Source organism: Myotis myotis, unplaced genomic scaffold, assembly GCF_014108235.1.
Source record: "Myotis myotis isolate mMyoMyo1 unplaced genomic scaffold, mMyoMyo1.p scaffold_m19_p_2, whole genome shotgun sequence".
In the NCBI taxonomy this organism is placed as follows: Eukaryota; Metazoa; Chordata; class Mammalia; order Chiroptera; family Vespertilionidae; genus Myotis; species Myotis myotis.
The window spans coordinates 150,043,290-150,067,068 of record NW_023416324.1 but is presented as its reverse complement, the minus strand read 5'-3'; the positions used below and the strand labels follow the sequence as shown (position 1 = coordinate 150,067,068).

General features: G+C 34.8%; 1 protein-coding gene across 1 annotated transcript in view; it reads left to right on the top strand.

Moving 5' to 3' along the window:
• ATG3 (autophagy related 3) overlaps nucleotides 1–23,423 on the top strand; it is a 28,529-nt gene extending 5,106 nt beyond the window's left edge. The window contains exons 3-12 of the mRNA XM_036352152.1: nucleotides 3,205–3,254; nucleotides 6,474–6,544; nucleotides 8,071–8,178; nucleotides 13,385–13,434; nucleotides 15,773–15,854; nucleotides 17,474–17,508; nucleotides 17,736–17,891; nucleotides 19,135–19,262; nucleotides 21,511–21,579; nucleotides 23,189–23,423. Of these exons, the coding sequence (XP_036208045.1) occupies nucleotides 3,205–3,254; nucleotides 6,474–6,544; nucleotides 8,071–8,178; nucleotides 13,385–13,434; nucleotides 15,773–15,854; nucleotides 17,474–17,508; nucleotides 17,736–17,891; nucleotides 19,135–19,262; nucleotides 21,511–21,579; nucleotides 23,189–23,270 (831 nt within the window). The 3' untranslated portion in view covers nucleotides 23,271–23,423. The remainder of the gene's footprint in view (nucleotides 1–3,204; nucleotides 3,255–6,473; nucleotides 6,545–8,070; nucleotides 8,179–13,384; nucleotides 13,435–15,772; nucleotides 15,855–17,473; nucleotides 17,509–17,735; nucleotides 17,892–19,134; nucleotides 19,263–21,510; nucleotides 21,580–23,188) is intronic.
• Nucleotides 23,424–23,779: the final 356 nt, after the last annotated feature.

Sequence of the window (23,779 nt, the reverse complement as noted above, 5' to 3'; positions counted from 1 at the left end):
TCTTCTGGCACATTCTGGTCGTTTCACGATCAAAGCGTGGTTCAAATTGTTTATTTGTTGTTGTGATCAGTATAATGGTTTCACCTGGTTTTAGAAGCTCACAATACACCACACCTTCCTGATCCCACCAAACGCAGAGCATTGTCTTCTTTCCAAAGCCGTTTGGCCTTGCAGTCGATGTTGATGGTTGACCTGGATCAACCCATGATTTTGTGCATTTGGGATTCTCAAAATAAATCCACTTTTCATCGTCAGTCACAATTCGATGCAAAAAAGACTTTTTTTCGTGCCTTTGAAGGAACATTTTACTGATGACTTTTCGCTTTTCCATTTGTCTTTCATTCAGTTGATGTGGCACCCATTTTCCTTCCTTAAAAATCTTTCCCATTGCTTGTAAACGATTGGAAATTGTTTGCTGAGCAACATTAATCTTTCTGCAAGTTGCTTTTGAGTTTGACATGCATCTTCATACAATAATGCTTGTAATTGTTGGTCTTCAAACTTTTTTCAGTTGACCTGGATGTTCTTTGTCTTTCACATTGAAATCATCACTTTCAAAACGTTTAAGCCAGCATTCACAAGTACCTTGAGATGGAGCATGTTCACCGTAAGCTTCCCAAAGTATTCAGCAGCACTTTTCTTCAAAATAATGAATTATAACTTCCCACAAATGCTCTTTTTTTTTGGCACGAAATTCGACATTTTTAAGTGTAAAAATATTTATGATGTTAACACCTTCAGAAAATACGACATGAAGTTTTGAAGCTTGTTGTCAATACAACAAAATAGCATACATACCAAATCACATATATATCAACATATGTGTAACTCCATCTATTGAAAAAAATCCGCATTATTAACCAGTACACCTAGTAAATTTTCCCCTTTTTAAAAAAAATACAAGGCATAACTAGCCCACCTGGGTCCCAACCACATAATGCTGAATTGGGATAGAGCACAATGATAGGATTGAGTTAAATTAGAATGACTCTAGAGGAGGAAAATGAGAAGACATAATTTGTTTTAGTTAAATACTACACTGAGTTTTTTGTTTTCGCTTACTATTTCTAGGCTTCTCACTGTCAGCCTCCAGATATCTTTTTGCTCTCATTGAGAGGTGTGGAAGTCTTGTGTTTAAAAGAGGGTCAGGCATTATTCAATATAGTATTGTTTATTAAAAATACTTTAATGTACAGCGTGTGTATGACTTGATTGAATATAGTAATAAAGAGTAGCTTCAAAAATAAAGTTGCTCACCAAAATGTTGATTCAATCTTGTTGGGAGTTATTCAGTGTTATATAATATTTAATCACTAAGAAAGCTACTGGAGAAAATGTTGAAAATGTAGAAGTTTGAGTTTTTGTCTTACATTTTATTTCACTTGAACATATGAAACATTTAATAATGGCCATTGCTAATGAGGGCAAATGTACATATGTATTAATCATCAGTACAATTCTATGTTCTTTTATAGCAGTGGTTCTCAAACTTGGCTGCACATTAGAATCACTTGGGAATCTTTTCAAAATTCTGATTTCTGGGCCTCATCCTCCAGAAATTCTGTTTCTTTGTTATGGAGGCCACAGCATTAGTAACAAAGAAACAGAATTTCTAGAGGATGTGGCCCAGAAATCAGGATTTTAAAAAGATTCCTAGGTGAGTCTAATGTGCAGCCAAGGTTGAGAACCACTGTTTCATAGTTTTCCTTACCTTCTAGTGTTTATATTATTTTTTAATAGATGCTACCAGAGTTTCCATGGAATAACATATTAGTCTTATGACATCAAGGCAGTATCAATAAAGAATTTTTTTAAATTTTAATTCTTTATTTTGCTTGCATTTTGTTAAATTAATATTCTTTTGATGGTGCTAAATAAGTTTCTGATAACTACAGTGTTAAATGCAGCATCTGGTCGAAAAGACTCAAAATGCTGAAAACCTGGGGAAGAGAGTATTGTTTTCATTTGGGTTTTTGTCTTTGCCTGATCAGTTTAAGTAATAAAAAGGATTCTTTGAAATAAAAGAACAGAAACATTTGTAAAGGTAAAATAAAAGAACACAAACAGTTGCTGTTGGGAATACAATGCTAAATCTTGTTATTGTGTCTTTTTGGGAAATTACTCTCAGAATGCTTACTTTATAGAGCTTTACTCTCTCAAATTAAAATAGAGTATTATATACAGTCTGACTTTTCTCAGAAAGACATTACAAAATTAAAGACATTGCAATTTGTTGCTGTGTAATAAACCCATGAAAAATACATGATTTTAAGTTAGAGTTGTTGTGAAATAAAAATTGGGAAAGTATGTGTGCATATTGTTTGAGTTGGGACACTGCAATTATGCTTAACAGACTTTCATTTTCTGCTTTCAAGAATAAACAAGATTTCTATCTTGTAGCAAGAATAGTTCATGTATAATAGAAATTCTGAAAAGATTAAACTATTTCTTCCTGAGTCTGGTTTTTATTTTTTGAAGAAAAAAAAAAAAAGAAACAATAAACAAAAACTTGTTCAATGTTCAATATGCCCAGAGAGTCCAAAGTTTGTTAGAGAATTCAATTTCTGAATTGTCTCGGTGTTTTCTTAGTCAGTATAAAAACTTCTAAATTTCCCCCATTATTTGGCACTACATTTCTCACTCTTGTTAATATTCCTTTAAGACTGTGAAAAGCTTTCAAAATTGGCTGTTACCTTAAGAAAACAGAGAGAGAGAGGAAGTGAGAGAGATAGAGAAAGAAAGAGAAAGAAATGTGATGTAAAAACTATTCTTATATGAGACATGTATCTATTTAGTAATTTTTTTCAAGATCTTCTTTGACTTTTCGTCCTCTAGGAATAATCTCTCTACATTTTATTTCATTTAATGATTTTTGACATTTTGAATCCTATAATGTCAACTTTATACATTTCATGATATGTATGCCTTTGGCATTTAATCTAGGGATAAAAACGGATTAAAATAATAGCATTCAGTGGTTTTTTTGTTCCAAATTTAAACTTATGGATGTTAAAATTTTTTCAGTTCTAATAATAATAATAAATCTTCCGGCTGGTAGCGCAGATTTGGTGCTGTTTGTATTTAAATTGATTATTGGGTATCAAGAATACACAAGATGCTCGCTTTGGTATTTTGCCAACATATATTCAGTAACGTTCAATTTTTCTTTTTCCCTTTTTTCATATTCCTTCTAAATCCACATAGTTTGTGGCAGCTGGAGATCACTTAGTTCACCACTGTCCAACATGGCAATGGTAAGTAATCTCGGGTGAAGAATATAAAATTAATAAAAGTATGACTTCATGACTATGGCAGTTTGAAAAATTGGTTAGGATATGAAAATTGGAATGACCAGTCTAATCCTCTTTAATAGAGTTTTCTATTAAACGGTTCCCTGTAATGTGAAAGTAAAGGAAGAAAAATTGGGCATTACACCTGTTTTATTTTGCTCTGTTAGCACAAAAGATGGGTATTTTTGAGATAAATGCCTTCACTTCCTTTACTAGGATTTCATTTCTTTATAGTGCTTTTAAAAAATCATGTTCAAGAGATTATAAATTTGATTAGTTTATTTTTTTCATTTTAATGGATATTTATTGCATATTTCTATAACATTAATTAATGCAGAGATTTTGCAGCATCTTATGTTCTTTAACCATATGACCTTTTATTAAAGTTCAAAAGAATACTCCCGTTTTAGGAATTAACTCAAAAGTTTTAAAGTTTCATATTGACTAATGTCTTCATTGAAAATCTTCTGGTAATAGATTTTTAAAAATGTTTTATTTTCTTTATTAACTTTTTAGAAAAGTAGTTTAAGCAACTTAGCTAATCTCATAACATATTTTAAATATTCTGAATAATTGCAGAATGTGTTTTAAAAAATGCAGTTTTATTACTTTTGCGTACTCATATTAAAACCACCAGACAGTTCCTGGAAAAGTGATCTCAATATTGGCAGAACTATATAATTGTTCTAGAAATATTTGCAATTATTATTTAGTTTAAATATAAGTTGTTAACTTATTATAGCCTTTTTTTCTTTCAATGACACTTTTTCAATTATAGTTGAAAGGCACAGTTTTTGATTTGGGAGAAGTGTTTCTAGAACTAACCAGGTTCTAATTGATCAATTTTCCTTAATATCTAAGGAGCTTAAAGAAGTACAATATTTGCTTTTGTCTTTCCCTTAATTTTTATATTTAACACATACCTCACACAGTTGTTACTGCTTATTATCAACTAGAGGCCCGGCGCACGAAATTCATGCACAGGTAGGGTCTCTAGGCCTAGCCTGTGATCAGGGCCGATCTTCCCTGGCTGCCGGCAGCCAGCCCTGCCCTCCACCGCTGCTGCTGCAGGTTGCCCTCTGTGTGTGGGGCAACCGGCAGGGCGATTGGGGCCCCAGCGCTGCCCATGTCCACCGCCACCCACCCCTGGTTCCTGGTTCCCCAGCAGGTGATCAGGACCTGTGGGCTGGAGGCAGCTCCTGCATTGAGCATCTGCCCTCTGGTGGTCAGTGTGCATCATAGCCAACCAGTCGTTCAGCTGTCCAGTCGATTTGTGTATTACCCTTTTATATATATAGATTGCTCTTTATCTTTTAGAGCATTGTTTCTTAAATATCAAGGCCAAGGTGTCAGATTTATTTATTTTTATGTCCTTGTCTTTCCTACATGTATTTCTGTTCCATATTTAAAACTGAGCTAATATCATAGAATATCTCTGATTTAGTAAGATTGGTTGACTTTTCCCCCCCCTTGTCCTAAATTGTAAGTTAAAACTATATTTACCTAGGTCTGGTCTATATTTTATATATTTTAAAAAGTCAAATAGGTATATAAAGTTTAAAATAATATTCATTTTGTAAACATAACTAATTTAGGATCTTCAGTATGATAACACATTTTCTTTTTCAGGTTTCTTTATTATATTCCTTAATTATCTAATTTAGACATATGATATATAGTATTGTTATAGGGATTAGATATATGTGCAGGATCTTCTTTAGCTGGTGGTAGTTTATAATTATACTTTATGAATTGCAGTGGTTGAAATAATTTCATTTTAACTTAGAACTTAATTATACCCCACTCCAATGTCCACACTTCCAGCTGAACTCCTGAAGCCAAAGGAACAATTTATTTTAAATCAGTGTTTGAAACAATATTTTCTTGCTATATATCTTTCATGTCTGTAGGTGTCATGACTTTATCATATCGTCTCTCAGAACTTCAGGGAGTGTCATGGCATTGTTGAATTTGACCTCTGGGAAAGGTCCAAAGATGCCTAGATAACTACTTAGCTTTATTTTGTGCTCAAATAGATGGTTTGAGCTTTAGACTGAAGCTCGAGAAAGAACACAGCAGGACTCCAAATTTATGTTCATGTGATTGTGATAGACATCATATACTATCTCAGCTCTGGCCAATTCCAGTAGAAGATTCTTTGATCCACATGAGATTCTTTGGGCAAATTCTTAATGAGATATTCCAGAGAGCAGCACTGAAAAATCGGAAATGACCCACAGAGGGCGTAGTGTTTAAAAGCAGGGGCCTTGGACTCACTTGGCTCTTCCACTTTCTGGTTTTGTAACTGTGGGCAATCTTCTTTAAGCTCTTGTTTACTTACCTATAAAAAGGGGATATTAATGTTACCCACCTCTTAGGGTTCTGAGGATTAAATAAAAACAATTCATATTAGCCTTGGCCGGGTGGCTCATTTGATTGGAATGTTGTCCCTTATATCAAAAGGTTGCAGGTTCTATTCCCAGTCAGGGCACATACCTAGGTTGTGGGTTCAGATCCCAGTCGGGCTGCGTATGGGAGGCAACCAGTCGATGTCTATCTAGCACATGGATGTTTCTCTCTCTTACTCTCTTTTTCTCTCAAATCAATAAAAACATATCCTTGGGTGAATATAAAAATGTGCATGTTAGAGTTCTAAATCCTATATTTAATAAGCACTCAGTACAAGTTTTTTTTGTTTTCAGTGATTCAAAGTATATTTTATATCTTAGTTCCAATTTTAATAGTGTGGTAGGAACAGATCTTGCTAACCTCCTACTTTGTTATGTAATGTCATGCAACTATTATTCAGCCTCTTGGTCTCAAGATGAGCAGTACTTTAGGATTAAAAATCTGAATGAGATTACACTCACTAAAAACAACATTTTCTTTTTATTCAGAGGCAAACATAATAGTCATTCTATATTATTTTGTATTTTTTGTCTAATATTTAATCCAAATTCTCTTAGGTCTGTTGTTTGTATCTCTTAGTACATTTAATTTATAATACTGCTGTGTTCTTTGATGCTCTGATGTATATCACTTTAATGGTATTTTGCCTAAAACAGTTTTTTCAGGGGTGTAGATTGTGTAGTTCTGAGATTTACATGTGATATCTTCTGTTCTATCTTTGCCTTTAAAATTTTTTTTTATTTTGTATTTTGATGCTTCTCATTCTTTTTAAAGGGCTACAGGGGAAGAATTGAAAGTGAAGGCATACCTACCAACAGGCAAACAATTTTTGGTCACCAAAAATGGTAAGAATTATGTTGCATTTATTAGTAAATTTTGCAGTTATATATTTAAAAAAACACTTTATGATCTTAATTTGTGCTCACAGCTGTAAGTACAGCTGATTTCAGACAAATTTAGAAATTTAATGAAGCTCTGGGTTTTTTTTATTGCTGAGGTATTTTTTTTTCCTTATCTGATTTTCATCTCCTTTCTTGTTATTTTTGCCCAAAATGTCTAGTTTTAAAATATGGAGGAAAAGGGCCCTAATCAGAGTTAGACTTCTAATTAAATTATTTTTAAGTTGACTTTACTATATTTTTAGCTATTTAACTTTGATCCTCTTTAGATTTAAATTTTTTATGAAAGATGAAATTGATACTAACTTGGACATCTAAAAGCTTAAAGCTAAAGATTTTATTATCCATAATGTCACTGAAAGATTGCCTATAGGTACAAAATATGTTTTTGAAACAGATAGCATTTTATTTATAAAGTTAATTTGTAAACAATACAAAGTTGTTATAATCCCTCTCTAATCATATAATAACACATTGATTTTCATTCTAATTTACTCATTATAGGAAGTGCAAAATATGTATAAAATATCAGTTTCTTCTTTCCTAAAGTATATTTATTAGAATTAATAATTTATATACTGCTTGTTTTAAAAAAATCAGGATATTTATAGCAATTTCTTGACCATACATCATGTTTTTGCCTTATAATGATTTAATTTTAGGCATATATGTATAATAATAATACCTGTTAATTGAAACATTTGATATACCAGAAACTCAATACCCATATTGTACAATAGAGTAACATTTAGCAGTGAATTTTATCCTGGTTTGCTCATTATGAATAGCTGGAGGTCACCTCTACCACCTCTGAGAATGGCAGGTGGTGCCTTCATGTTCTGAGAGTAAAGCTATTAAAATTGTTATTATTCATTAGCCTGAAGTTGAATAATGTCATCTCTGGCTTCAGTTTGCAGTTTTCGCAGACGATTAGGATAAAGAATTTATAGAACACTCCCAGTAGAGCCTTTCTACTTGTCTTCTAAAAATAAGCTATTTAGCCCTGGCTGGTGTGGCTCAGTGATAAAAGCATCAGGCTGAGCACCAAAGAGTCATGGGTTTGATTCCTGGTCAATGGTATGTACCTGGGTTCCAGGTTTGTTCCTGGCCCCAGTCAGGGGCGCATGCCAGAGGCAACAAATCAATGTGTCTCTCTCATATTGATGTTTCTCTCTCTCTCTCCATCCCTCCCTTCCACTCTCTATAAAAATCAATGGAAAATATATCCTCAGGTGAGGATTAACAACAACAACAAAAGCTACTTAGGGAAAGATAAATGTGGTCAAATAATTTATGTGTCTGTAGGCTAAATGTAACTCTTTAATGAATCATTTTCATTAGAGGAGAACTGTAATATTCCCTTAATATTTTGGTGGCAAAGCTATATTTTATGGTATAAACTTTATCTTTTTAAAAATGGATTTATAGGAAGCAGATTATGTGCTTCTAATAGCATTTGCCATTTTTTATAGTGCCATGTTACAAGCGGTGCAAGCAGATGGAATATTCAGATGAATTGGAAGCTATCATTGAAGAGGATGATGGTGATGGAGGATGGGTAGATACTTATCATAACACAGGTAAGAGGCAAATAGAATGACATACATATGATTTAAATTTTTAAAAACTTTTATAATCTTTTATAACAGTTTTGATTTAAGTAAAGAAAAGCATATATAAGGCACAGTAGACTTACCAAAAAAGAAGCAGGGAGGACAAATTAGAAAAAAATCCTCTTGAAGTATACCATATTTCTATAGTATTGCTACTTCATAAGCAATTTGAAAATACCCATGTCATCGTCTTTATTTCTGAAGAAAGGAAGAAAGCCAATTAAAAATACTGATTATGTGGCCCTGGCCAGATAGCTTATTTGGTTAGAGCGTCATCCTAATACACCAAGGTTGCAGGTTTGATCCTGGGTCAGGGCACATACAAAAATCAACCAATGAATGCATAGATGGGTGGAGCAGTGAATGGTGTTTCTCTCTTCCTCCCTCCCTCCCTTCCTTCCCTTTCCTCTCCTCTCTAAAATTAATAAATAAATAAAAAGACTGAGTATGCATACTACTTTACTTCAAATCCCTTATTTGCATGTCATTCCATTGCTGGATGATGAGTTTTAGGACAGGAACCATATTCATATTTACTTTATACCTGGCATTTAAAAGTATTTAATAATTATTTTTTTAATGTCTACTAGAGGTTTGTAAAAACCATGATGGTATAGATTCATTGTTGAATCCTCAATATCTACATAGTATCTGGTACAGAAGTTATTCAACAAATTTTTGTTAAAGGGTTTGACTAAATTGAAACCATTCAGAAGTGTTTGCTTGCATAAGTTTGGAATTCTGAATATGATTTTTTTATTCCAAGTAAAATGCATGGAAATGCATTTTATGTACTGCTGTAGCTAACTAACGTTTATGGGGGACTTAGTTTTATTGTAGAAGAGTATGTTCTGAGTTTAAATCGAGGATACTAAAAATAAGTTTTTTCCCTGTAAGCCCTGGAGAGTTGGAGGCATATCAAAAGTAGTGGTAGAGCAGGGTTTCTCAACTTTAGCACTGTTAACGTTTTGAGCTGGGTAGTTCTTTGTTGTAACATTTTGTGTATAATGCAGAATGTTTAGCAGTATCTCTGGGCTGTACCCACTAGATGCCAGTAGAAGTCCTACAGTTGTGACAACCAAAAATGCCTCCAGGCATTGCCATTATACCATGAAGGCCAAAATTGCTGCCCTTGAATTGAGATCTACTGCAATAGACAGGCTAAGTAATCTGTCCAGGAAGAAGAACCTTGGTATGTCAGTTTGTCCTTTACTCTGGATAAGGGACACTGCCATCTGTTTATTCATGGTGATAATAGGCACAGGTTCAGAACGTGGACTGCTTGATTTGAAACTCACTTGTTTCATAATGAGTTGAATGTTGTTATGTCAAAGCCTAAAGAGAATAGCAAATTTTTAAACTAATTTCAAAATCATTCTCTTTGCCCATTTATTTATTTTTATCATTTCCAAAGTTATTCAGCTGTTCTGCTTTAGTTTCCCCCTGACTGGGCAGCACATCCATAGGAAATTGTCTGTTGACTGACTATAGTCATTGGTTATACCACTATGTTTCTGATGTAAAGTTAATTAGTTACTCTGTTTTTTAGTTGTATTTTATTCCTTAATCCCTATCCCAAAAATCTATGTGCATATTTACAAAAGCCTTCATTACAGAGATAAATTGGTGTCAATATGATTGGATTGACAAAAATGTATTACAGAAAATTGACAACTAAAAAAATGGATGTTTTGCTGATGGGGACAAGTAACATTTTCATATATGGAAAACAACTTAGTGTTCTACTGCAGTTAATTGGATATACATAATAAGTTGTAACTAATGTTTATGAGAGATTACCTTAGAATTTCAGGGTTAAACTGTGTTCTGATTTGATTAAAACAATGCTTCTATTGACTCACAAGGTGAGGTACCTGGTTTCTTGTCACCTCAGAGTTTTTTGCTTCCTCTGTGCTTCACTTCTTTCAGTTTTTTTTGATTTGTCTTAGCCCTTATATTAGTCCCTGGGGGCCCAGTGCACGAAGATTCGTGCATTGGGGGTGGGTCCCTTAGCTCGACCTGCACCCTCTCCAATCCGGGAGTTTCTGTCTGTCTTTGCAATCTTATGAGCAAATTGTCTGAGACCCCCAACCCAGTTTGGTTTGTTGCTCACAGAATAATAGAGGCTTTTTTTTTTTTCTTTGCTTCATTGGTGGAGATTTCCTGGAAGTTTCAGGATATCTTCCCTTTAATTTTTCCTAGACACTCTGATTTTACTTATGTCTCTCACCTTTGTTTTCCCTCCATCCCCCACTGCAGCAGTAACTTGTTCCAGGCTCACTTTGCTCTAGTGCAGGGGTGGGTAAACTTTTTGACTCGAGGGCCACAATGGGTTCTTAAACTGGACTCAGAAGAAGGAGCTGCGGCCGTGTTTCCCGATGTTGCTATGTTAACACTGCTGCTGGTGAAGGAGCGGAGGGGAGAGCAAGAGAACCCTCCGCTCTTTCGGCTCCGCGGTCCGGATAGAACAGCCTAATGGGCCGGATCCGGCCCGCGGGGCGTAGTTTGCCCACGGCTGCTCTAGTGTCTAGGAGAGCCATCTGCCACCAGAACTACAATTCCCAGCATTCCTGGTGCTCCCTGCACTCTGGGCTTCTGCTTCAGGTCCTGGGGCTGTCACCAGAACTACTATTCCTAGAATTCTTGGTGCTCCCCGCGCTCTTGGTTTTCCCTTCCTGCTCTGTCTCCGTCCCATGGCCTCCCACTCTGCCAAGTCCTCCAAGCCGCCAGGTCTCCCTCTCTGCTCTCCGTCTGGAGGCTTGGGGAGCCAAGTTCTCCAAGCCACTCAACTCTCTGCCGGCTCTCCGGCTTTGCTCTCCACCCGGCGGCTTAGGGGAGCAACCGAGGGAGCTACGTTCCCCCAAGTTGCCGGCTCGCCTGCTCTGCTCTCTGCCCTGCACCTGTGTATGCAAATTAACCCACCATCTTTGTCAGGTTAATTTGCATACTCATTCCTGATTGGCTGGTGAGTGTAGTGGAGGGACAGTCAATTTACATGTTTCTCTTTTATTATATTAGTCATGGTTCTCCAGAGAAACAGAATCAACAGAATGTAGATATGGATAGAGAAAATAGATTGTAGATATAGGTGTAGATAGATGTATTTTTAAGAATTGGCTTATGTGATTGTGGGAGCTTGCAAGTCTGGTTTATAGGGCAGGCTTGCCAGCAGGCTGAAGATCTAGGTAAGGGTTGATTGCTACAGCTCGAGTCTAAAAGCAGTTTGGAGGTGAAATTCCTTCAATTAATTGGATGAGGCCTACTCACATTATGGAGGATAGTAATCTGCTTTATTCAAAGTCTACTGATTTAAATGTTAATAATATCTAAAAAATACCTGCACGGCTACATTTAAACTGGTGTTTGACCATATATCTGGACACATAACCTAGCCAAATTGATATAAAATTAACCATCACAGCCCTTGAGAGTATTATCATCATTAGAGTCACTGGACATTTTTGCCAATATATCCTACTTTTAGAAAAGTGATTTAATGAGATACTGTATCATATTTAGACAGGTTGAAGAAGTTTATTTACTTTGTTTCTGTATACTGGATTCAGCGAATCCTAATAAAGAGGGAATATGCTAATTGACACTCACACCCTCGCAAAGATGGCGGCGCCCACAGCCAGTAAGGAGGGAATATGCTAATTGACTGCCCCTCCCTCAAAGATGGCGGTGCCCACAGCCAATAAGGAGGGAATATGCTAATTGACTACCACACCCTCAAAGATGGTGGTGCCCACAGCCACAAGATGGCGGCGCTAAGTCCCCTCAGCCCCGCCAGGGCGGCAGGCACACAGCAAGGCTGGGCTCACCTGAGGTGTCCTCCAGCCTGCCTCCAGAGTCCCCCAGCCCCCCAGCCACCCAGGGCCAGCCCGAGGTGCAGGAAAGCCTCAGATGTCGGCTGCCCAGCTGCCCAGGGCTGGCCTAAGGCTCAGGTAACCAGAGCCGGCCAAGGCTTGCACTGCTGGCAGTGGCAGCAGCAGAGGTTTGATGGCGGCATCACCTTCCCCTGATCACTGGGTCGCCTCCCGCCCCTGAGGGCTCCTGGACTGTGAGAGGAGGCAGGCCGGGCTGAGGGAACGCCCCTCCAGTGCATGAATTTTCATGCACTGGGCCTCTAGTTGTTTTATAGTACCAATACAATATGCTAAGATTTGGTTTTTACTGTTATGAAGTAATCATACCTATTATATAGTAATTTTTAGAAAAATATTAAGTAAAAGCTCTATGTTAGAGTGAATTGTGGCATTTTCCATTTGTGAAAGTAAATCATTTTTTTGGTTTTGACATACTGACAGATGATATCAAGATTTTAGAAGGTTAACAAAGGAGCAAAGCATATTTTTTAATGTAGGGTTTTTTCGTTACTATTTTCATCCTTTTTGAACTATTTAAGTGAGAACACCGACATATATTTTGAATTAGAAATACTATTTAGCTGACTTGTTGTTTCGTTATATGCTTAAGGCCACCTTCATTGAGACAAATAGGTTCTGAGGTAATTGTTTAATCATGTGTAGTGGTTAGAGCTTTCAACCAAAACTCAGAATGTGTGGATTTGAATTCCAGTATCTCACTTAACTAGCTGTGAGACTCAAGTTATTTTACCTGTCTAGAGACTTTATTTCTTCGTAGGGAGAAATTATTATCTTAATTAGCACACAGGACAGTGTAAGGATTAAATAAGATGTGGAAACAGTAAAACAGAAAGCCCTGCATAAATGTGATATAGTATTAGTACTTCTGGGCATCCTAGATTTCTGAAGCAAATGGCATAGTAATATAACTAGAGAAAATTCCAATGTAGGTTTTAATAAAATGTAAATGTGCATCCTATAGTCTCTTAATCTACTCATTTTTGAGGATGAATATGTATTTTTTATAGAGATTCATAAGCAAAGTAAATGAATAGTAAATGAGGGATGATAAAATAGGATAATTCATGGTAAAATATCAAATTGGTATTCTTTTATTTTTTAAAACATTTGAGAAGTACCTTTGGGATTATTTATTTCTATTGAATTCATTCATAAAATTGTTGCTAATATTAGCTTCTCATTTCAGAGAAGTTGTCAGAATTTAAGTAATTTTAAGTGTTTTTATATTGCTTGAGTCAGAAAAATGTTTACAACTTAAATCTTTTATGCACAATTTTAAACAGGTATTACAGGAATAACCGAAGCAGTTAAGGAGATTACACTGGAAAGCAAGGTACTGGTTAATTAGATATGTTTCCAAATTCAATGACCTAGTTTATATATATACATATATATATTTTTTAAGATTACTCACATCATTTTTTTCAAACTGATTATTATCAAGCTCTTTTATATCCTAACTTCACCCCCTCACCCCCATTTTTGTGTATCAGCATACCAAAACACTACTGTTCCCAATGTTTCTCTTCTTTTCCTTAATTTGCCGTATGGTTAAGAGAAACATTTTTTGAAATTATAACTAGTAAAAACTAATTTTTACTAATTGAGAAGCCTTCTAGGCTACTTTAAAAAAAATAGCTTTTTATTTTTAAGTATAAATGCCAAATGTTCTGTAAATGGAGGCTTTTGAAGTAGTTTACTTGCTAATTAGTAGATAGTTATGCTGTGGTTTAAATTTTGTAGTTTAAAATTATCTTAAGCAATTTACTAATTATATCATTTTTTCTTAATCTATGGCTAATGAGTATATTTTTGCTTTTGAAAATGTAAAGGTAAACTTTAGCATCATTTAAAATCATGACATTTTGAATCATGAGTGAGAACTAAATCAGTTAGGTTTTATTGTACAATTTGTTGGCAAGGTAAAGTATATAATTGGATGCAATTTTTCTCCTTGAAAGTTTTCAGTTCAGACTATATTAACTTTTCATTTCTAAAGAGAAAATGATTGCCATTGTCTTTATATTTTTATATAGTTATTTGAAATTATATGAAAAATAATGCAAAATGCCTTTACCCGTGTCTTCTTTTTTTTTTTTTTTTTAAATATATTTTATTGATTTTTTACAGAGAGATGAAGGGAGAGAGATAGTTAGAAACATCAATGAGAGAGAAACATCGATCAGCTGCCTCCTGCACATCTCCTACTGGGGATGTGCCTGCAACCAAGGTACATGCCCTTGACCGGAATCGAACCCGGGACCTTTCAGTCCTCAGGCCGACGCTCTATCCACTGAGCCAAACCGGTTTCGGCTACCCGTGTCTTCTTAATTATTTTGTTAAGTCAAGTCTCAGAGAGAATAGAATAGACAGAATAATTGTACTCTTTTTTTTCCTTATGAAATATTTAACCAGTTACTAGTTTAAGATATTCTTTTTATGTTCTTGTCATTTGAATCGTTTGGGATTTTTAACTGGGGCTTAACAGAAAGTGTTAGAGACTAAAACAAGTTTAATTTTTTTTCAGTGCACAATTTTATGCTTGCTAGAAATTCACTTTCATGTTTGCTTAGGGTGCAGTTCATTTGAATTTGTACATTTTGGAGAATTTGGATGACTAAGGAGAAACAGCTTTGCTGCGTCAAAAGAGATCGTCTTGTTTACTCCAGCCATTAGTGTATATCATTTGGGGAATGATAATGGTAGAGTAGTTTGGATGACATTGTTTTGATAGGCTTATTGGAATTCTTTCAAGAATTTTTACTAAATGCAATAGTGGTTAATATGGTACTTGCTCTGTTACTTAACATATTTATGTCGTACTATAACAGGGGTGGGGAACATCCTGCCTGAGGGCCAAGAAATCATTTGGTCTGGCCCTACCAAGACATTAGGGGTGAATTAATTAAAGTTTCCCTTAATGACCAGTTTGTCAGATGTTGGCTCATCAAATAATCATCCAGATACTTTCTTCTGTGTTTCATGTTTTTGGTATAATAATGACATACTGGTATATGATCTAAGTTTCCAGTGATAAATAAAATCATCCCTAATTGAAATTGTAAATTAGGTAAAAACTAGTCCAATTTTTTTACTTCAGAATTTCAGAATATTAATTTGTGAAAATAATAAATGTACCAGTATAGGCTTGTCTTGGCTAGCATTATTCTTTTTAGTGCTAATATAGTTAATAAATTGAACTGAAATCGTATGTGTTGTAACAGTTGTAATTTGCTTAATTCAGCCAGTATGTTCATAAATTAAAATATACTTTTTGATTTATAATAATAAATTTAACATATAAGTGTATTGTGATTTATAAATGTATAACTTTTTGTCCTTTAAATTATGTGTTTAAGTTAATATAACTTTTAATTGATTTTCTAATACTAATGAATTGGTTAACTAAATCAACTGGCAACTATTTTTAAATGGTTGACTTAGATGACTCATGGTGCTTGTATAATGCTTTATATATTTTTCACAGCCCTTAGCACATCACTTTTAATGATTGTTTTTTGGGTTTGTCATCTCACTGGAGGAGTTTCTTAAGAATAAGAACTGTCTTATCACTCTTAATTTTCACTGGTTAGACTGTGCTGGCATGTGAGTGCTTGGCATTAGAACTAATGAACATATTGAAATGACTTTAAATATAATTAATTTCAAAGGATAGTATAAAACTCCAAGATTGCTCAGCATTATGTGAAGAGGAGGAAGAGGAAGATGAAGGAGAAGCTGCAGATATGGAAGGTATCTGTGTTCCAGATTTGCTTTCATTACACTAGAATATTGATTTGGGAATATTTGTAATTTATGTGGATTAAGAACTCTGCTCCATTGAGTTCTAAATTTTAACATGATTCAGCAAATTTTTATTGAGCAATACATTATCTGTGTATCAGATACTTTTTGGTGCTGGAGATAAAGCAATAAACAAACAAAAACAATACATAAGCAAATAATTTACTGTATGTATTAGATGGTTATAAGTGTTAGGGAGAAAATAAAGGGGAGAATAAGGGAGTCTTAAGGTGGGATGAATGTTGTAATTTTTAAATAGGTTGATGAAGAAAAATCTCATTGAGAATATGCCTTTTGAGTAAAGCCTTATAGGAAGTAAGTGAACAAGCTATTTGGATATCTCAGGAGGAGTGCAGAGGTTCTGAAGTGGGAGCATGTGTGGCTTATCAAATACTCTGAGGAGGCTCCTATGTTCAGAGAGAAGTGCGGGGAGAGTCAGAGAGGTAATCTGGGGGCAGATCATGTAGGGCTCTGGCTTTCACTCAGAAGTGAGATGAGAAACCAGTGGGGGGCTTTTCAAAGTAGAGGAGTAACTTAGAATGAGATTTAACATTTTTAACAGAATGTGACTGCAGTGTTGAGAATAGACTGAAAGGGGGATAGGATAACAGGAGGCTGTTTTGATCATCTAAACGAAACACTCAGTGGCAACATTGGAAATGATGAGAACCAGAATTCTGGACATATTTAAGGGTGGAGGGAGTGCAAAAGGATTTGCTGCTGGAATGAATGTGACATGAGCGAGACAGAATAGTCAAGTGTGTTTAACCTTTCCATCTGGAGTGATGTCATTATCTGCGATGGAGAAAACTTGAGGACTGAATAGCTTTGGAGGAGGAGTTGGGAGCTTGGTTTTGGAATGTGATATTTGTGATGTCCCTTAGCCATTCATTTGAGCCATAAGTTAAACAATTAGGTATTCAGGTCTGTAGTCATGGAATAAATATGGGAGTCATCAACATTTAAAACCATTGAGATTAGTGAAATAAATCATCAAGGAGTAAGTGTAGATAGAGAAGGTCCAAAAACTGAGTCTTCGTTACTGTGGAGTTTTGGTGTTCTTTTGTATTGTTTTTCAAATGGTCCAGATGATGAAGAGGAACGAGCATAGGAGATAGTGAAGAAAAAGTAAGATGAGAGCAAAGCCCAAAAAATAGAGTATCTTAGACGCCAAGGAAGGTCAATTAAGATGAAAACTAGGACTCTTGCACTGGATTAAGCAAAGTAGAAGTCACTGGTGACTTTAATGAGCACGTTTTTTGCAATTATATAAATAGCCTTGTGTATGCTATGGAGTCCCTGAGGACTTTACAGTTTTATTATGCCAGTTGGTATTAATAACTGTAGCACAGACCAAGCCTTAATATGCTGACTTTCTCCAGTCTGGCTCTCTACCAGGTAGAGTTGCTGCCGTTGTAGAAATATGTATAGATTCTCACATATATTTATTCGTTATTGTCAGAAACAAAAGCAAAACCCAGTTTTTCATTGATACTCTGAAATAATATATAATTTGGTTTACAAAATTATTTTGAACTCGATTAATCTTTTGTTGCTTTTTACAACAGAATATGAAGAGAGTGGATTGTTGGAAACAGATGAGGTTTGTAAATTGAGTTTTCTTTAGTTAATTTTTAATGAATTAAGTTAGGGATTAGTGTTTTTATTAATACCTTGATATTTCAAATAAGTTCTTCAAAGCATATAAAATTTTGAGTTTTAAGTTATATCTGCTTTTGAAAAATACATAGGGTGAGAAAAATAGATTTTCTAAAATGTCACATTCATAGCGATTTTAATGGTTGTAAATTTTTTTTCTATTATTGCCAGGCTACCCTAGACACAAGGAAAATAGTAGAAGCTTGTAAAGCTAAAACTGATGCTGGAAGTGAAGATGCTATTTTGCAAACCAGAACATATGACCTTTATATCACTTATGATAAATATTATCAGACACCACGACTATGGTTGTTTGGCTACGATGAGGTAAAAATAAAAATGTATTTTAATGTAAATATTTTAAATTGTTGGATTTAATTTCTTCATCATTAGGTCTATGGATATATATTGTATGTGGCCTTTTAAATTTTAGATATCACTTGTTTTATAATTTTATGGTTAATATTGCACTTGATTTTTACTTTGAAGAAACTATGAATTATTCAATGTGACAACATTCTTACTAAGAATTGAACATAAATAATCTGTTACGTATTTATTACTTCGTCCCTGAGCTTATTCTTTTGAATTGTGAAGGAAATTGAACTTGGTTTGTTGTAATAAATTTTGTTTGGGACTACACCTATTGGATAACTAAGCATTTATAGAATGACTGGAGGCCCGATGCACGAAATTTTTTCAAGAGTAGGCCTTCCTTTTCCTGGCTGCTGGCACCAGCTTCCCTCTGGCCCCCGGGACTCGGGCTTCCCTCGCAGCCCCAGCTTCGTCCGGAAGGTCGTCCAGTCTAATTAGCATGTTGTGCTTTTATTATTATAGATCATGTTACATGTGTATGTTTTTGGTTGTTTTTTTTAATCCTCACTGGAGGATATATTTTCCACTGATCCTTAGAGAGAGAGAGTAGGAAGGGAAGGAGGAGGGGGGAGGGAGAGAGAGAGAGAGAAACATTGATGTTAGAGAGACACATTGACTGGTTGCCTCCCGCATGTGCCCCAACCGGGACCAGGGATCAAACCTGCAACCTAGATATGTGCCCTTGACCAGGAATGGAACCTGAAACCCTTTGGTCCTTGGGCCGATGCTCTAACCACTGGAAAAAATGTCCAGGGCACATGTGTGTCTTTTTCCCTTAAGACAGAAAACTTTTTTTAAAAAAGTCATCCCCTTAATTCAATTAAAGGATAACTAAAATAAAATTTACTTGTTTAACCTGTTATTCCAATGACGATCAATAGGAAACAAGAAAATAAAATATCCCTAAAAGATGAGTAATAGTTATAAAACATTTGGATAACCATGAACCTGCCTTTTCGTGAGATCTTTACTACATTAGGTGATGGTTGATATTATATAGTCTGATGGACAGACTTCCCTCTCCTTTCTTAATATAAAATTTCCCCCAAATAATCTGGTAATTCTAAATAGTCTAGCATTCTGAACTGCAAGTGTTGTGGGGGGGGGGGGGGGTGGAGATAAATATATTATAAATATTGAATTTTAGGCCTAAAGTTTTTAAAGGATAATTTTAAAACGTTTTTTATGGTTTCAGCAACGGCAGCCTTTAACAGTTGAACACATGTATGAAGACATCAGTCAAGATCATGTGAAGAAAACAGTGACCATTGAAAATCATCCTCATCTCCCACCACCTCCTATGTGTTCAGTTCATCCATGCAGGTCTGTGTGTGTGTGAATATATTTTTATTCTTTGAATGTGTTTAGTTATGGTATCGATCTTGGTGATTTTACTCCTATTTTTATCTCCACGAATAGTTTGGATGATCCTTTTTATATTAAAAAATACTCACTATTTAGACATGGTTTGCTCTATCATGCTGTATCTTCTGTGACTATGGATTATAAAATTAACCTTGTGCTTTTTCTAGGTGACCTATTTATTCTCCTTTTATTGGTTAGTGAAGGGAGGTGTATATTCAGACTTTCTAGTCTCCTTTACTCTTTAGTCAAGAAGTTTTCAGCCCTAACTGGTTTGGCTCAGTGGATAGAGCATCGGCCTGCAGACTCAAGGGTCCCAGGTTCGATTCCGGTCAAGGGCATGTACCTTGGTTGCAGGCACATACCCAGTGGGGGGTGTGCAGGAGGCAGCTGATTGATGTTTCTCTGTCATCGATGTTTCTAACTCTCTATCCCTTTCCCTTCCTCTCTGTAAAAAATCAATAAAAGATATTAAAAATAAAAAAAAGTTTTCAGTCCTACCAAATCAAGTACATTTTATAATTTGGGATTTTCTTTATATCAGTGTGTTTTCACAGAATCAAATAAGTGAAGCTGAATTTATGTACATGATTTGTTCAGAAGTTTCCTTAAAAAAAAAAGTAAAAGAGGTGTTACGTGCCAATTTCTTTATTAGTTGTTTCTAATAGGTAACTTTTACAAAATTATTGAGAAATTCTGGTAACAATAATTTTCAGATGAAAACTGATATTCCATTGACTTATTCGATGCAACATTCTAGTTTTCAAAAATTCTTTAATATTTTCTTCTAATTTTTTACAACCTCTTTATTCTCAGACTTTATCCCATAGAACGTTTGGTTCATTTTTCCAGTTTATGTCAAGAAATATTAATATTGTTGTGAAAGGTAGTTTACACATCATTAGTTTCAGTTTTCAATTACTTAATCTAAAAGGTTTTTATTTTTGATAGTTCTATTTGATTCATTTTCTGGCTTGAGGTTTTAGGATGGTGCTTATTAAATTTACACTCTGAGGTGTAAATTTTACTCAATTGGTAAAAGAGGTAAGTAATTTAATGGAATTAATTTTATACAATTTTAATAAATAACTACTATATAGTGGAATAAAATGTAAATATGGCAGAAAATCTGGGGGCCTGTAGAATGAGACTTTAAGGACAATTTAGGCCTTGCCATGGGTCGCCTCAGATTATGCCTTCATAGCCTCAGAGTTAATACATTTAATCTCTCATCTTCTAAGTTAAGTGCCTCTGTAATGAAGGTTGTATTCATAAAAAGTGAAGCATCATTTCTTTAAGCCGGGGTGATATAAAAGGTTATTCATTACTTTTGTACGTTGTCCTTTTCTCAGTTTATGTACCCAATTTTCTTTTGTATAGCACAGAAGAAACGCCAGTTGGCTATGAAAGGATTTGTTGGTAGGACAAAAACTTTAGATAAATATCATCTATAATAATAAAAGTGTAATATGCTAAGTAGGCCGGACGTCCTTCTGGACAAATCCGGGGCTACAGCCGCAGGAAGGAGGCAACCTCTGTGGCTGCGAGAGATGGATCCAGACAGCCGCCACGGCTGTGAAGGTCTACTCTTGCACGAATTTCATGCATCGGGCCTCTAGTTCTCTATGTAAAGACAAAAAAACTTTGTAATAAAATCAGATAAATTTTATAGCACAAATGAGGACAAAGAAAATATCTAAACTTCTTGACTGACCAGTTAGCTTTTCTTTAATTCAGTTTTGGCTTATTTTCAGCTAAATATTTAAACAGCCAAAATTACAGCATTATAAATATCTCCCCCCTTTTTTTGACTGTTACCATACATGGTTTGATTCTTCTTCTTTCTCAGCAGAGAGCCTTTGCTCTACAATTCTGCCCTGGCATGATTTCCCTTTCTCTGGTTTTGTAACTGCCCTCTATCCCCCCCACCCCAATCATACCAGCCTTCTACCTCCATTATAGGAAAGCTAATTGGTACCATTGTGTTCATCTGTGATTACCAGAGCTTTTTAAAATTGCCCCTCCTCCAATAAAGCTGTCTTCATTACTCAGCCATCTGACTTGTTGGGAAATAGGAAGAATGTCTTATAATGTAACTATTATATATTAAAACTGATTCATTGACAGTAAGGTAGATTTCTTTACAAACAAAAATTCCTATTTTGGTCTAATTGATCTATTTTCCTAAGATTTGTTCTTTTCCTTTTAGGCATGCTGAGGTGATGAAGAAAATCATTGAGACTGTTGCAGAAGGAGGGGGAGAACTTGGTGTTCATATGTATCCTTACCTGTTTATATGACTAGTGGCAAATTGGCTCCTAGGATTTTTTTTGGGGGGGAGGCAGGGATTGATTTAGTTTAACCTTAATGGCACAGTACCTATAACTTGTTTTAGCCTCTCATATCTGGAAGTCTTAATGGGAATATTTAATTTATTTAGAATGTCTTATATTATTATTCTGCCTTGTTCAGTTGATTAGCACATGTCCCTGTGTGTAACAGGTCTGCCTTGTTACAGAGACTGAAACAAGTTTGCTAAATGCTCTTGTTTATTGGAGAGGCAGTGGCTAAGTGTATGTGAATATAAGACTATTGCTCTTGATGAAAAAGAAACTCAATGGGCTTAATTTATTGATGAAAGATGAGTAGTCTACTAATTTAGAGGATAACACATGATTACCTTTTCCCTAAGTATATTTCTAATTTAACATGTTATAAAATGTGCTTTCCTCTCAGGTAAAAGTAGAATTCATTGTCTGAGGTCTCTCTGAAGCAAAGAATTCAACTTAAATAGATTAATTAAAAAGTAAAGCAATTGAAGCATATTTCAGATATTCTTAAAATACAGTATTTTCATTTTCCCCCATTTCTTTTTTTCTTTTTAATTTTCATTTTTCTACAAGAAGAGTATACCCGTCTTACTTTAATTGTCTTCTGAGGTTAACTCAGTTCTCTGGGGTTATCAAGATGAATAAATTAAGTAAACTGCTGAATCCTGAAATATGTGTACCCATAACATGGATTCATCAAAAACAGCCAAAGTCAGTGGTTTAGATGCAAATAGCTTGAATTAGTTTTGTGCCAGATTGATATTAGACATGATGGTTTATGCCCCCAGGTGTTAGATATAGATTAAGGGGTCATTGCTGTCTTGATATTACAGGTAGCCTATTCATTGCAAATGAAGTGCATCCCTCAGAGGTATATGAACCGATTTGATATTGAAACAAATCAGGAACTTTTAGTCCAAACTAAATTTATTCCTGAAATCCTAGTCATAATTGGAGCATTCATCTTTGTGGCTAGGTAGCAACTTGGAAGACTATAATTTAAAATTCAGTCATCAGTTCTCCCAGTAAAAATTAAGCTCCTAATATTTTCAAGTACAATGGAATATAGGAAAAAATTCAGAGTTTTATTAAAGATAGCCCAATTTAACAGATTCTATGCCAAAAACAGATGCACTAACCTAGAATTGGTTCTTATGGAGGGTTTCCACCTAATTGTTTTTTCTTTTGCTTCAGTGCTTTTATATTTTTTACCCCGTCTCATTTTCTAACATATTCAGGCAGATTTGTAGGCAGTGAAAGAGTCATTTTAACATGGGCAATCTTGTCTTTATTTTTATACCAAAATAATTGGTCTTGTATGAACTCTTACTCAAGAATTTTCACATTCAAATATTAAAAGGGAAGGGAACGTTACAGAGAGCCTCATATGGACTAGACACAAGCTTGCATGAGTGAATTTTTAAAATATACTTGATTTAAGATCTCGTCTTAAGTATTTTTTCTGAGAAATTATTGCTTAATAAAATAGATAATTACAATGTTAGCTTAAATCATAAAGCTTTTTACCAATCTATTTTCCTTAGCCAAAGACCTTAGGTATCTTCTAATTTTCTTGAAATTTGTACAAGCTGTCATTCCAACAATAGAATATGACTACACAAGACACTTCACAATGTAACAAAGAACTTACAGTTTATCCTAATCATTGGTTCTGATTTTTAAAGAATTAATCCATAGATGTGACCATTGACCCTCTTCATCAATATGTACAATTTCTCTAATAAAGGGACTTATATGTTTATGCATTAAATAAAAAAATTCCACTACCAGACTTATTTGTTTAATAAAAATGAGTGTAAAGAGATGGTTTTTCCTTGCTTCTTACAAAAGGTGATACAGTATTTTCCTTATAACAAATCTTTAAGTCAAGAAGTATCTCATACAGAATGATGATAAAAATATTTTTGATTCACATTTATAAGGGAGGTATTTAAGCATGTGACAGTGTGAGAACAAAGCCTAGAAAATACTTCATGCTAGACTTCCCTTTTTTTCTCTTCCTCTTTAATCTTCCTCTCTTTCCTTCTCCCCAAGACTCCTATCTGTTAATATTTATGAAGCACATAGTAATGTACCAGGAAATATGCTAAGTGCTGTTACTTATCTAATTTCCTGATTGTTTTTATT